The following is a 16,349-nucleotide window of genomic DNA, read 5'->3' on the forward strand; positions in this document are numbered from 1 at the left end:
ATAGAAAGTATTTTTTCTGACCACAGTGGGATTATTCTAGAAATTGATAAAAAAGATAACGTGAAAAAAAAAACCCTGTGTTTAGAAATTAAGAAGTATACTTAAAGTATTTAAGTATACTTAAATTCTAAAAGTTAAAGAAGATACCATAATGGAAATTAAAAGTTATTTTGAAATGGATGACTGCAAAAATATTCCATATAAAAATCTGTGGGTTTTTTACAAAAGTAGTTCTTAGACAAAATATACATATTGCAAAAGAAGAAAGGTTGAAAATAAGTATCCATACCAAGAAGTCAGAAAAAAAGAATAAATAGCAGAAGAAAAAATGGAGATGAAACATATAAATGAAATATAAAACAAACATAAAATGGAGAGCATCAACAAAGCCAAAAGTTGGTTCTTGAAAAGATTAATAAAATTGATAAACCCCAGAGAGACTGATCAAGAAAAGAATGGACACACAAATAACTGATATTAATGAAAGAAAAGAATTCACTGAAGTTTCTATGAACTTAAAAATGCAAGAGGCTATAATGAACAATTTTATGCTAAATTTTGAGAATTTAAATGAAGTGGTCAACTTAATGCTCTTTTCTTTGTGGGAAGATTTTTTTTTTTTTTTTTTTTTTTTTGCTGTATGCGGGCCTCTCACTGTTGTGGCCTCTCCCGTTGCGGAGCACAGCCTCCGGACGCGCAGGCTCAGCGGCCATGGCTCACGGGCCCAGCCGCTCTGCGGCATGTGGGATCTTCCCGGACTGGGGCACGAACCCGTGTCCCCTGCATCAGCAGGCGGACTCTCAACCACTGCGCCACCAGGGAAGCCCTGTGGGAAGATTTTTAACTACCGCATCAGTTTTCCAAAATAACTATGAGACTATTTAAATTTTTTTCTTATTATGTCAGTGGCATTCATATCCTCCTAATCCCATGCATTAGAACAATACTTTTCTCTTAATCATTCTTTCAGCAGATATTTACATGACACCTACCATAACGCTAGGCACTATTTTTTACCTTCTTTTTCCTCATATTCAGTTTGACTGGATTATTTTTTAGGACAGATTACTAGATTCTAATTTTAAGAAATTTAACAACAGGGACTTCCCTGGCAGTCCAGTGGTTAAGACTCCGTGCTTCCACTGCAGGGGGTGCAGGTTTGATCCCTGGTGGGGTGCTAGGATCCCGCATGCTATGCGGTAAGGCCAAAAAAAAAAAAAAAGAAATTTAACAACAAAAGAGGCTCAGCACAGCTGTGTGGCAACAGAAAGCAGCATATACCATTGTAAAAGAAATCTGACTAGCACCTACTTCATAGAGCACCTCTGTAACATGTAAAGTAGTATGATTATTCAGGGCTACCTCTGTTGCTAGGGTTCATAGACTTCTAGTAGGTTTATTTTATTTATTTATTAACTTTACAGCAGGTTTTTATTTTTGCTTTATATCTATTACAGTGTTTGAAACCTAAAGAAACACATTTTCTCTTCAAATTTGGATGTGTATATAAGTATCATTTGTCTGGACTCAGCACTCAATGCCTTGGTTTCTTGGCCTATATCTGCTCTGAAATCATCAAGCTGTGTCTGCCTACCCAGGGGCCCCGAGAACAAGAAAAACAATAGCCAGAAGTTTATAGTTCTTAAAAGCAAATAAATTTGGAAAGAAAAATGTGAGGAAAAAGGTTTGATTCACTTTCGTAGAGTCTGTAGCTAGGAACCCAAGCTGTTTTTGAGGGATATCTGGTCTGTCTTGGGTAGCTGGAACCTCATACATACCCCCTTTGCTTCTTTAGTGGTTCAATCAAAGACAGTTCCCACAAAAGCTGGCTAAAAGAGCCAGTACCCAACTCCAGGGCCTGAGGGTTCTTGGCATGGCAGTTTTCTCTTCCCAAACCCAGAGGCCAAACCTCTGACCTACATAGGGGAGCAGGGCTAGAGTTCAGCAGAGGGGTTCAAGTGTGTGCTAATGTGGACATTGGCAGTCAGGCTGGCCCAGAGTAGTGAGGTGGGCCCAGACGCACTGAAGACCTTTATGACATACTCCACAATCCTTTCTCCCAGTGTTCTGGACCCCAAATTTAATGGTGCCTATTCTTTTTTTTTAAATTTATTTTTGGCTGCTTTGGTTCTTCATTGCTGTGTGCGGCTTTCTCTAGTTGCGGTGAGTAGGGGCTACTCTTCGTTGCAAGTGCGCGGACTTCTCATTGCAGGGGCTTCTTGTTGTGGAACACGGGCTCTAGGCACGTGGGTTTCAGTAGTTGTGGCACGTGGGCTCAGTAGTTGTGGTGCACAGGCTTAGTTGCTCCACAGCATGTGGGGTCTTCCCTGACCAGGGCTCGAATCCGTGTCCCCTGCATTGGCAGGCGGATTCCTAACCACTGCACCACCAGGGAAGCCCAAATGGTGCCTATCCTAACTTACAGCCAGGTTTGATTCTGCACATAGCCCAGGCCTGATGCAAAATGCCCTCCCAGAGGAAAACTAACAGCTTTAATTTACAGACTTACTTGGTTTGTACTGACCTCAAAATTCTTCCCTCCCCATGGTCTTCACCTAGGTGTGGGGCTAGGGAACAGACAATGGGATGAACGAATCCTTTATGAAGGCCTTGACCAAAGAGCAGTTATTGCCTACCACATGAATCCCCCCGTAGGGCCAAATTCTTGACTTGTTGGCTTAACAAAAAAAATACAAAAGATAAGACAGGAAAAATACTGGACAAGATTGGTCTAAAATGTGCAATCCTACAACAGCTGTGGAAAAAACCTACTCTGAGCAATTTCTCCATCTCACACGCACTTATTTCCAGGATAGCCCTACCTGGAAGATACTGCTACTAGTTGTGAGCCTTTCCTGTGGTTCAGTAAGCTGAGGCTTGCACCCTTCACCAGCCTGCCAGGGAGGCAGACAGGCACATACATTCCTAGGCCCCCAGCCAGCCTCCTCTCCCTAAGTGTCCCTGCGGTGCCTGCAGGGAGCCGGAGAATCTGGCTCCTTGCCTTCAACTGAGAGCCCAGAATCTGAGCCCACAAGATGAATCTGCTGAGGAATATTCAGGATGCTGGACACCAAGCTGAGCGAGAAGAGCTTGGGGAGGAGAGATGTGGCCTGAACAGCCGAGCTGAGGCCTTCAAAGAAGGGCATGGGGGAGGAGGGGGAAGTATTGCTAGGCATGCATCTCCTTCCCTTCTATTTTGCTAGAAACAGGTAACTTTAGAGTATAGGGGGAAGACAGGTAGACATGAGAAAATGGAAATCCAGTTCCTTCTGCTAGAGTTTTCATTTTAAACTGGTTTGGCTTGAGAGAAGTTGAAAGTTCGTGCCTGAGGGCCTTCTTTCTCTCTTCCTTGACTAAGTATGATAGCAGCTATAATCTGTGCAGTTCAGCTCTAAAAAATAGGGCTCTTGGAAAGAGGCTTCCAGGGAGAAGAGAATAGGAGTAGTCTAAGGGTTCTAGGTAAGGGGGAACACAAAGGGTCCCTGAATGCTGAAGTCATCAACACCTGTTCCTTGGAAGGGTCACTTGCACCTACTGGCCCAAGTAACCAGGCTGGCCAGGTGAGGGTGGAACCTGTGTGGTTCTAATAGAAGGTTGCAGCCAATACCAAGGCCAGTCACTTACTTGGGATAGCTCGGAATTGAAGGCAGGCTTCTAAGACCAGAGATCCTGTTAACACTAGAGAAGATGGTGTGGCGGTGAGATGCCCAGAAGGGCTGGCAATAAAGAGTAGCTGTCACTATTCAAAACAGTATTTGAAAACTTTAGCTAAGAAAAAGACTCCTTGTCCCTTTAACCCACACCTAAATATCTCAGACCCACCAGAGATCTTAAAATGGACATAGCCATGTGCCAAAATATTAAGATTCCAAACACATGTCTTCTCAGGCTATTCCCTGCAGCAGGTTGGGGAGCCCTTCCATCCCTGTAATATCCATTCAGAAATCTGTCAGAAAGCCTCTGACTTCACCTAGGCCAGGGTCTGGAGTCCAGATGGGGGCTGCCCACGAAGAGTGGCTGTGAAGCCTGGGCTAAAAGATAATATTTTGCTTCCCAAGATGGCCAGAGGAGAGGAGGAGATGCAAAAGATGATGTTACTGCCTCTGTGGGCTGGGAGAACTTCACCTGTTGACTGAAAAGGGGGTCAGAGGAATATAATGGGAAAACATGGTCTGAGGAAGACACTAACAAAGGAAAGCTCCTTGAGGCCACATTTATCTGATGAGAAATTTGTCCTCATGTTGTGCCCTGGGAGACTTCAGCCTTTGGAGTCCTTGTAGAAAACAGGCTTCAAGCAGTAGCTGATGATCAAAAAGTCTTCTATTTGGTACCCGGCCCAGATCTGAAGCAAAAGTAAATTTGGGAGGAACAGTTGGGGAAGGCCGGATGAGTATGTATGTCTCACAATAAGAATTTGGCCCCAATGTCAGGGACTTAACTGTTGCTAGGGATGTACAAAGTAGATCTCACTAAAATGCTCTGCCCTTTGGACCAGGACAAGGGGTGGGGGTGGCTTGCTTTTGAACTGTAGGAAAACAGTTTTGTAATGGAGTCGGCAGGCCAAGTGAAGAGGGTCCTGCGCCTTGCTTACCTGGGAGAGTGAGGTTGGTTGATACCATGCCCAGCCTGCAGAGCAGCATCTGACTCACTTAGGCGGTACAGCACTGGCGTCACTTTTCAGTGATAGCCACCAGCCCCAACCACCTTTCTCAGAAAATGCCTCTGGAGTGGGATCTCATCACTGGAAAGAGAGGGCAGATTCAAGACCAGTGGCCAAAAGCATCTGAACTTTTTTTCTGTAAACAGTGGCATGGCTTTCACCTGAGCCAGATGGGGATGTGTAGGAATGGGAGCAAGAATGGCATTGTTTCTGGGGAAGGGAAAACGCAGCTTGGAGCAGGGCACCTCTGCCCGACCTCTGTGGGGAAGCAGGGACAGGGCAGATTGTGCCTGCAGCTCCACCACTGGCCTACACGCAGCCGACAGCTTCCTCCACCCCACCCCCAGCACCTGAGCTTCACTGTCACATGTAATCCACTGACGCATGTAGGCAAGCCACTGAGGCACTGCAGTAGCTCTACTCAAAGGGGAGAGAAGCCATTAGGATTATAATTGTCACAGGAAGGGCAAAACCCAAACCATGTACAGGTTATCACGTAAGTTATCACAGATGGCTGCCTCTCCTCTTACCACAGAAATTTAGCAGCCTCACGACTTTTGTGAGAGTGATTGATATCTTCCCTGGTTGGGACCTTGGTACATAGTAGGTTTAGTAATTAACTTCAGGGTATCCATGCTTCCTTTGAAATTGTGTAGAATATTTTATGTGCATATGCTTTTTTGGTGGTAAGGATGAGGGGCCAGTGGCTTTCAGCTGATTTTCAGAGTCTGGAAAAGATTAAGAACCACTACTCTGAGTTAAGAAAAGTTTACAGAGACCAACAAATACAGTTTTTCTTCATTTTTTGTTTTATATCTGTATTTGAGTAACCATTCTGGTAAAATACTATAAATTATATATAAGATTCTCTGACTTTTGTTTAATAAATATCATTTTGCCTGTACTTAAATTGAGAACTTTTTTTTTTTAAAGGTTCAGGAGCAAGTACATCCCAATCTCTCAGCTAATGAAGAGTCTCTCTATTATATTGAAGAGCTGATTTTTCAGCTGCTTAATAAATTATGCATGGCCCAACCAAGGACTGTTCAAGATGTGGAGGTAAAAATTATTTTGTTATTTCAAAAAGTCATTGAACCACTGTACAAATTAATTTTTATATCTAAATCTATATCATTCTAAATTATTATGGAAGGTAAAACCATTGAAATCATAATAGGAGATATATGGTCAGTTCATTCTGAAAGGGAAGTTTTTCAGCAAAAAAAGTGCTAAAACAACTGGATAAATTTATGGTGGGAAAAACCCTTGAAACCTATCTCACACAAAAATTAGTTCAAGATATATCATAGTCTTAAACATAAATGCTGAAACTATAAAGTTTCTAGAAGAAAATGCGGGAGAATATCTTTATAAGCTGGTGTTAAATGTTTTTTTGCAGAGGACTCAAAACACTGTAAATATCAAAGAATAAAATTGATGTGAAAATACAAAAGGTATAAGTCACAGACTAGGAGAAAATGTTTCAATATGTATTCCTTACAAAGGAATTGTAAGGTAAGGCTTGTATCCAGAATATGTTAAAACAAACAAACAAACAAACAAAAACTCCTACAAGTCAGTAATAAAAAGATACCCTGCTCACCCAAGTGGGCAAAAATCTTGAACAGATACTTCATAAAAGAAGATATACTTATGGCCAATAAGCATATGAAAAGGTACTCAAGCTCATAATTCATCAGGGAAATAGAGATTAAAACTACGATGAGGGCTTCCCTGGTGGCGCAGTGGTTGAGAGTCCGCCTGCCGATGCAGGGGACACGGGTTCGTGCCCCGGTCCGGGAAGATCCCACATGCCGCGGAGCGGCTGGGCCGGTGAGCCATGGCCGCTGAGCCTGCGCGTCCGGAGCCTGTGCTCCGCAACGGGAGAGGCCACAACAGTGAGAGGCCCGCATACCGCAAAAAAAAAAAAAAAAAAAAAAAAAAAAAACTACGATGAGATACTATTTCACACCCACTAAAAGGGATAAAATTAAAGACTGATAACATGGAATATTGATGAGATGTAGAGCAACTAGAACTCTTATACATTGCTAGTGGGAGTATAAAACGGCAAAAGTACTTTGGAAAATTGTTTTGCAGTTTCTTATAGTTAAATATATATCTAGCCTATGACCCAGCAGTTTTACCCCTGGGTATTCAACCCTAGAGAAATGGAAATATATCTTCACAAAGAGACTTATACATGAATAGCCAAGCAGTTTTATTCATAATAGGCAAAAATCAGAAACAACTAAAGTTTCCATCTACAAGAGAATGGGAAAACAAATTGTGATAGATTCATAAAATGGAATACTACTTAGTAGTATTGTAAACTGAAAGAATGCACTATTGGTATACGCAATAACATAGCTACAATCCACAGATATTATATAGAGCAAAATGAGACATACCCCAGAGAGTATGTATTATATGATTCCAGTTACATAAAAATCAGAAATAGCTAAAAGTAATGGTGATAGAAATCAGGATGGTGGCTGCCTATGAAGGGTGAGATTAAGATGATAGAAATTTTCTGTAATCTTGATTAGGGTGATGGTTATACAGATGTAAGCATTTTTCAAAACTCATTCAATGGTACACTTAAGATCTGTACATTTTTTTTTTTTTTTTTTTTGTGGTACACGGGCCTCTCACTGTTGTGGCCTCTCCCGTGCGGAGCACAGGCTCCGGACACGCAGGCTCAGCGGCCATGGCTCACGGGCCCAGCCGCTCCGCGGCATGTGGGATCTTCCCGGACCGGGGCACGAACCCATGTTCCCTGCATCGGCAGGCGGACTCCCAACCACTGCGCCACCAGGGAAGCCCAGATCTGTACATTTTACTGCATATAAATATTACCTCAATAAAGGACTAGTATAGAATAAACATTTTACTCATTGATTAAAAGTATATATATACATACATATACCTCTAAAAGATCGTGTGTAATTCAGAGCTGAAATATTTGTTTTGGCTCAGTTACATGGGAGTATTTCTAGATTTTTAGAAATATCCGTCAGTATAGCTTTTAAAAGTTACTTTGGCATTATACTGTTTATATCACCTTTCTTTTGAAGATTGTTTCTATAACAAGGCAACAACTTCCAGTGTAGGGATAATCTTAATTTGGAGTAATAGACCTATTAAGATTTTCAGGGACTCTCGGAATTAAAGCATTTGTTTCCCTGTTCTCTGCTGTAAGAATTGGACATAAGTAAATATAATAAAAGTATACTTTTCAGAAGCTAAATATGTTAGAAGCTGAGAATATAATTTTAAAAATAGGAAATCCTGCTAAATTGGAGTTTCATTCAGTTATCATTACTTCTCATTATTCATGCCAATTACTGGTTACATTTAAGATTAGATGAACAAAATAGTAATGTAAAAGGCTTGGATTGTTTTTGCCAAGAGATATATTTCTTTAAACCATTCTGAGCTCTGCCACACACTTGATCCTTTAAGAGGTACATGATATTTCTTCTTTTAAAATTCTTCTCTATAAAGCTCTGAGATTAGCAGGAGAGAGACTGCATAGTAATTATTAATAATGAGTTAACTTCTGCTAGGTAAACAGTTTTAACCCTAGAAACCTTGACCTTAAAATCACTGATAGAGTATTTTATGTTTGCTTTAATCTCCCCTAATATTATTACTTTTTCCTTTTTCCATTTTATCTTAATTATGCTTACACTTAAAGCTTTCTGTTTAAACTTCACCTTTTTCCTCACCCATGGGAATTATGTGGAAGAATCTTGATAGCATGTTGATCTTTTTTTTTTTAAACAAAAAAATTTCATTTATTGCAGGAATCAGAATATGCTATGTTACTATTAGCTGCTGGTGTTATGGATGATGATAAAGTTTAATTTTGTATGAATTTTCTGTTTATGAGCACTTCTATTAACAGTAGTTCTGCTGTGATCTGAACAGGAACGAGTTCAAAAGACCTTTCCTCATCCAATTGATAAATGGGCTATTGCTGATGCACAGTCTGCCATAGAGAAACGAAAACGAAGAAATCCTCTCTTACTGCCTGTGGACAAAATCCATCCTTCATTGAAGGTAGAACAGACAAGCAAACAAACAAAAAACAGACACAAAAAAGCATTGGGGAGGTTATTTTTAACAAATAATACTTTATATAGTATTTGTGTATTTATATAGCATGGTCTTATTGTGTATGTGCACTTGAGTGTGTGTACACTTATTTATACACATACATGCATATATATGTTTCTTAATATGTGTAAAAAACAAAAAGAAGTATGCTTTGATGAAATCATATTGCTTTTCAAATAATATTAAAGGTTAATGATAAGAAATAATGCATCTTTGTGGCATCTTCTAATGATGGCTACCCCTGATTGACTTCCAGCTTTTTGTTGATTAATAAAATATATAACGTGAAAGCTCCTGTGAGTTCAGAACTGTTTTTAAATCTGTATTTATCACAGATATTTTTCTATACGTTAGAAAAGTTGTCTAGGGAATATTATTTAGTCTGTAGAAAATAATTGGTGTACATGGATTTGAATACTATTTGGTAGCAATTTCAAGACTCCCCCTCCCCCCACCCAACACACACACACACACACACACACATCCTCCCCTTAGTAGAAACCATTGTAATTTGGGGATATTAATTAAAGCAAGATCCTTGAAGATAGCAGATACTTATCAGATGGGTTTCAGATAATGTATCAAGAGGTTTTCAGGGAAGTCCAGTCCAAGATTTCTGTCTTAGAATCAATCATCTCTTCTTGTTTGATACTGAAGGCAGATTTGTTAGATTACGTGTCTCTTAAAAAAAGAGAGAGACAAAAAGAAACCCTGATACTGAGCCAACAGCTCATTTTATATCCTGTGGTACCTTTGAGTTTAGATATTTGGTTTACAGAAAGTTCTTTATAAGCAAGAATGTTAAATAAAATTTTTAAGTGCTTAACTGCTACTTGACAGTGCTGCCATTTTTTGGAATTAAATTGTTTATTTTTTCCACAGGAAGTTTTAGGGTACAAAGTGGACTACCATGTGTCCCTATATATTGTGGCTGTACTAGAGTATATCTCAGCTGATATTTTGAAATTGGCTGGTAATTATGTTTTTAATATCCGACATTATGAAATATCCCAACAGGACATTAAAGTGTCAATGTGTGCAGATAAGGTAAGTGTTAAAAGGTATTTAAACTTAACCTGAATGATAGAGACTATATGTCACTTATACCTCTGTTTTATATATATATATATATATATATATATATATATATATATATATATATATATATATATATACACATTTTTTTTTTTTTTGAGGTATGCGGGCCTCTCACTGCTGTGGCCTCTCCCGTTGCGGAGCACAGGCTCCGGACGCGCAGGCTCAGCGGCCATGGCTCACGGGCCTAGCTGCTCTGCGGGGTGTGGGATCTTCCCGGACCAGGGCACAAACCCATGTCCCCCGCATCGGCAGGTGGACTTTCAACCACTGCGCCACCAGGGAAGCCCTATACCTTTGTTTTTTAATACATGATTATATTAGTGATTTTTATAGTGACTGGTGTTGGAAGACAGAAAAATGGTGGCTTTACAGACTAACAATGATATTTTCGGGTTTTTTAGCATGTGACAGGATGAGAATCTCTTTTTTTCCAGCAAGAATTTTTTACCTACAGGAAAAAACATCCAAAGCCTCAAACCAGTTTAAGAAAAGTAGTTTGAGTTTTGTATTTTAAGAAAGAGAATAAATACAGAATATTCAGATACGTTTAAGAAGTAATTTTGAAAAACATGCTTTGATTTCACAGCATGGGTCATTGGGGCACAGGTAGAGAGAAGACTTTGCCATGCCAGAGTTACTTCCTTTTGATAATTTTTTGTTACTTATCTTCTTCCTGGCTGTAAGCTACTGAGGAAAGAAATTGAGTCATTTCTTTATTTTCCTCTCTCCTCCTTTTCTTCCCTTCCCACTTTCCCTCCTTTTTTTCTTACTTTTTAAATCAACATTTTTGAGTACCTCTTATGTGTCAGTCACTGTCCTGAGCATTGAAAATACAGCAGTGAACAAATCAGCAATCCCTGTGTTAGAAGGAATTTATTTTAGTGGGAAATAAAAGTATTATAACCAAATAATGGCAGCACAATGTAATTAAAACTATTATACAAATAAATCAAAGGTGGTGGAGAAAATGAGTAACTCTGGCATAGGGGGGACCAGGAACATTTCATAGAGAAGATACCTGAACTAGACCTCTAAGGGTGAATTACCCCAGGACCTGGCACATGCCAGTGGTTCTCCACTTTGCACATCAGAATTACCAGAAAGCTTGTAGAGAATACTGATGCCTGCATTCACCCCCAGAGCTGATTTACTTGGCCTGGGATGGGCCTCTAAGCATCAGAATTTTCAAAATTTTTGAAACTATCACAGGTGATTCTGATGTGCAGTTATGATTGAGAGTGATTGTACTATGCTGTAGTCCCAAAAATGATTTTTCACTTAAATTTCATAGTAGAAATTCCTTGTTATTTCTATTTTGACTTCTGAAAAAATGAAAAAATGATTACATGGTTTTTTTAACTTTGTTGCTAGCTCAGACTTTTAGAAAAGTTGTATGTACAATAAAAATACTCCCCTGTACCCTAAACCCCTTGAGAGTAGGTTGCCAACATAGTTTAGTGTGTCCTACAAACAAAAACATTTTCCTGCATAACCACAGTATGACAATCAAAATCCAGGAAATGAATGTGGATACATTATATTATGTAATCCTTAGACCCCGTTCAAGTTTTGCCACTTGTCCCGGTGATGTCCTTTAGAGCAAAATGATCCAGTTCAGAATCACGTGCTGTGTCTAGTAGTCATGCATCTTTTTTCTCCTTGTTCATTCTGGAACAGTTCTTCATTCTTCCTTAACTTTTATGACCGTGACGTTTTTAAGGATTATACCTGTTAATGTTTAAAATGCCCCTTCCTTTAGTTTTTTCTGATGTTTTCTCTTGATAAGATTTAGGTTATGGATCTGTGGCAGGAATATCATAGGAGTTCTTCTCATTGCATTTTCTTACACAACATACAATTTCACTGTATCCCATTACTAGTGATAGTCACTTTGATCACTTGATTAAGGGTTCATCCTCTAGGCTTCTCTACTTTAAAGGACTCCTTTCCCTTTTGTAATTAATAAATATTTTGTGGAATATTTTAAGGCTATGTAAATATCTTGTTCCTCATCACAGGTTAAATTTATTTATTTTGTTTATTTTAATATGGACTCATTGATTCTTATTCAGTGGAACATAACCTGTCACTTCATTATTTAATATTCAGATTGTCTCAGATTTGGCCAATGGGAACTCCTTCAATTTGGCTTCTCTGTCCCTATCATTCTTTGAACACATTCTTTTGACACAAGATGCTCCAGGTTCAACTTGTTCTTTACCTGCTGCTCAAGCCTGGAATTAGTTGGTTTCTAAAAAATCCTGGTTCCTTTTAGTGAGAATGGTATTTAGAAACCAAGATCTTCGTGCTAGATGAGCTCATTGATATTGGAGTGTCACTGCTCTGGTCTCTTAGAGGGCAGAATTAGGGAGTGTGTGTGTGTGTGTTTTTGTGTATACATATATACATACACATTTATATTTATTTCTCATCTTTCTTTATATAAGTTCACAGATCTCTTCAATCCACATTCAACACCACAGGATTCATTTTAGCCTCCCCTTTTTACACTTGTAACTCCCTTATCTGATAGTGAGAAACCTGGCTCCTGTTTTTCTTAATACATTTATTTATTTGATCAATCCTTCTGTATGTGACCAGTCTCCCAGCAGGCCTCTCTCCCCCCACTGGTGTAGGCACCCTATTTTGGCATAGAAACCCTTCTTCTCTGTATACATTCTCCATACTCCACTCAAGTTCTGACAATCCCATGTTGCACCACTGCTGCTGCTGGTCCACCGTCCCGTGCAAATACCCTTCTTATCCACGAGGGCTCCAGCACCGTGAATCAAGCTGCCCTATCCTATGGATAGTCTCTTTACTCCGAATGATCTCTAACGTCTTGTGCCAGGTTGTGAGCCCCCGCCCCCCACCCCCAGTAAACACCCTCCCTACTCCTCTCAGGAGCTAGCACGCTGAGGCGGGCCCCCTCACCTTTTCCTCACACCCTCGGGTAGGGATTCCTACCTTATTTGCCCTATTCCTCCCCTCCCCCTGCCCTCAAACAGTGGCCTTGTACAGGATTATTGAGGGACTGTGGGAAGGAGAGACTTTATTCCATATCTGAGTCAGTTACCTTTTCCATGACTCTTTTTAAAGGCGAAAGTAGTTAAATTCTAAACAATTACACAGTCTCAGAATTACAAGAGACCAATCCACACAGGTTTATCACAGGATATTGAATATATCAATAGTTCCCTGTGCTATACAGTATGACCTTGTTGTTTATCCATACTATGTACAATAGTTTGCATCTGAATTTCCTATTAACTTTCATTCACTAATTCTAATCTCTTTTCTGGACTACATTAGATAAGACCAAACTGTTTTTCAGAATAAGTCATTCTGTTATTTAAAGCTTTTTTCCATGTACTAAATTTTTACCTTTTGAGACTTTGAAAACCAATCTTTTTGTGACATGATTTTCAGATCTCATTATTGCATTGCTCTTACACTGATTTCTAAAACTAAAGACAACAGTTTAGATTTGGTCTGACCAACACAGAGTACAATGAAAGGCTCACCTCCTTTATTCTATATGCTGTTCTTTTATAATTTCAGCATTAACTTTTTTGGGCACACATATCACTCTGTTTGCTTAATGAATTTGCAGATGTTTCAGCTCCCTGGGACTTTCCACATGAGATACTCTTATATCTTTGATTTCTTACAGCTTGTGCTGTTGATATTTTTTTCATCTAAATTTGAACTCAAGTTTTTCTCTATAAAACTTCGTAATGTTACTGAGACTATGCTCTAGCATATCAAGATACTATAAAAATCGAATTTTGTCACTCATCATTGTAGATATCATACCAGCTTTTTGTAATATATGCCAGTCTGAGAAACTTAGTTTGTTTTAGTTGGAATTATTTGTTAAAAATATTGGAAAAGTTTAAGAGATGAGACTTCTCATGTATGTTATTAGAGGCATCCTTCCAGGTTAATAAATGACCACTTTTTTTCACTATGGCCTTTTCGTCAGTTACTGTTTTACCTCTTTGTCTAATTCAGGGGTCAGCAAACTTTACCTGTAAAGGACCAGATGGCTGGCTGAATATTTTAGGCTTTGTAGGCTATACGTCTTTCTTAGAACTACTCATCTTTGCCTTTGTAGCAGAAAGGAAGCCATAAACCAATGAGTGTGGGCTGCGTTCTAGTAAAACTTTATTTACATAAAGGGCAGTGGGCTCACTGTGGCCTATGGGCTGTAGTTTGCCCATCCTTTTCTTTTCTTTCTTTTTCTTTAACATTTATTTATTTGGCTGAGCCAGTTCTTACTTGCAGCACGCTGGGTCTTTGTTGCCGCCTGCGGGCTCTTAGTTGCGGCATGCTGGATCTAGTTCCCTGACCAGGGATTGAACCCGGGCCCCCTGCATTGGGAGTGCAGAGTCGTAACCACTGGATCACCAGGGAAGTCCCCTGCCCATCTTTTTCTACTGTGATTCCAAGTTTGTCATGAGAGACTGTCCTAGGTTTAGCTAAGATACAGATGACTTTATTTGTGGGACTAGTCATGTGAATGGATTAATGAGATTAGTGTGACATGGTGTGGTCTTAGTAAATCTAAACTGATTTCCTGTGATCACTATTTCAAGAGCTCACAAACCATCTGTTTAATAAACAAATAACAAATAAATGCTTTCTAGGAATCTGTGTAATTTCCTAGACAAGGTTGTATAATTTGATAGAGAACTTGAGAACCAGCCTTTTTTCTACACTTAAAAATAAAAGCAGCATTTGACTATATGATGTATTCAGGCACATCAAAGATTGCTGAGAATAGTTAGATGGTCATAGGAAGGAATTTTAGAGCTCAACCCCTAATATACTTGTAACTATTAAGGAAAATAATATTCAGACTGGAAAAATAGAACATACATGCTTAAGAGGAAAATTCATGTTTAAGAAAGGCAAGAGAGAGTAAGAGAGCACAGAGCTGCTCTGAAGAAGTTTATTTCTGTGAGCCCAGATGTTATAGAAGTTGAGTTCTTCTGTATTTTTTCTTTTGTTGTAATATTACTCCATCTGTTCCAAGAACCAATTCTCCTTTATTATTCTTGTTTGGAACATGACCAAAAAAATGCTTTTATTGTCCTAATGTTTATTCTGATCTTTAACTCACTTGGGCTTTAGCCTTTCATTACAAGTCTAACAGTTTACAAACATAAAATGCATATGTGCTCTTTTTTTAATATATATATATATATTTATTTATGGCTGCATTGGGTCTTCATTGCTGCGTGTGGGCTTTCTCTAGTTGCGGCGAGCAGGGGCTCCTCTTTGTTGTGGTGCACGGGCTTCTCATTGTGGTGGCTTCTCTTGTTGCACAGCGTGGGCTCTAGGCACGCAGCCTTCAGTAGTTGTGGCGCTCAGGCTCAGTAGCTGTGGCGCACTGGCTTAGTTGCTCCATGGCATGTGGGGTCTTCCCAGACCAGAGCTCGAACCCGTGTCTCCTGCATTGGCAGACAGATTCTTAACCACTGCGCCACCAGGGAAGCCCTACATATATGCTCTTTAAGTATCTTTTGTGCATTTACTGTGTATCAAATACTGTGGATTTTAAGATGAAATCATGGCTCTTATCCTTAGAAATGTCAATATAAATTAGGTGCTTATATAGAAAAGAGAGAGAATTGCTAATGGAGGACTGAAGCCAATGGAAAAGATTTTGATAGAGTTCAGGGAGAGTTGGGAAAAGCTATACAAAGACAATTATATTTTAGCTAAGTGATGAAAATGGCTAGGGATTTATCAGATGAATAAATGTGAGGGTTGGAAGGAAAGAGAAGTAGGAGCAGACATTCTAGACAGGAGAATAGAAGGAACTGATGAGATTTAAGAGCTGTTTCTGAGTTGGAGTTAACAGGATTTGGGGACTGATTTGGTGTGGAAGTTGGAGACGTGTTAAGTCTAGGGTAGTGACAAGTTTTCTAGCTATGACAGCCAAGGAGATGATGCTGTGATTAGTGATTCTGGAGTAGAGTGTACATGTATAGGTTTGTCAGACAGAGATATCTAGCAAGCTTCTGGTAACACTTGCCTAGGGTCCAAAGAGATGCTGAGATAAATGTTTAGGGAGTTATTATCTAGTAACTGAAAATCGTTTAAGAAGATGAGCTCACTCAGGAGGAAGTATAGTAGATGTTTCAGATTGGTGGCCTGATAGTGAATAAGGACTCCAGGTTTATTTCTTAAAATTTTGAATTATTTGCAGTCTGTTTATATTTACAAATATGAAAATTCTTCATAAAAATCTATATTCCAGACTCTTCTTGAGAAAAGAAAATGAAAAGGCCTGACAGAATAGTTGGCATTGAACGGTGCCTTTCTTCTTTAGGTGCATGCACCTTCTAGTTTGCCACATTCCCCATCACCTCTTCTTATGTATTAACATGATATTATCTACCTGACTCCTATAGCATTTACATTCGGGATTTTGGGTGTTGTGTGACCAAAACAGTTCCAA

At 39.3% G+C, this 16,349-nt stretch overlaps 1 protein-coding gene across 1 annotated transcript in view; it reads left to right on the forward strand.

Moving 5' to 3' along the window:
• Positions 1–16,349, forward strand: part of SOS2 (SOS Ras/Rho guanine nucleotide exchange factor 2) — a 99,697-nt gene that overhangs the window by 21,699 nt on the left and 61,649 nt on the right. The window contains exons 2-4 of the mRNA XM_060004596.1: positions 5,594–5,719; positions 8,594–8,725; positions 9,665–9,829. Coding sequence (XP_059860579.1) covers positions 5,594–5,719; positions 8,594–8,725; positions 9,665–9,829 — 423 coding nt within the window. The remainder of the gene's footprint in view (positions 1–5,593; positions 5,720–8,593; positions 8,726–9,664; positions 9,830–16,349) is intronic.

Source organism: Delphinus delphis, chromosome 2, assembly GCF_949987515.2.
Source record: "Delphinus delphis chromosome 2, mDelDel1.2, whole genome shotgun sequence".
NCBI classification, from domain to species: Eukaryota; Metazoa; Chordata; class Mammalia; order Artiodactyla; family Delphinidae; genus Delphinus; species Delphinus delphis.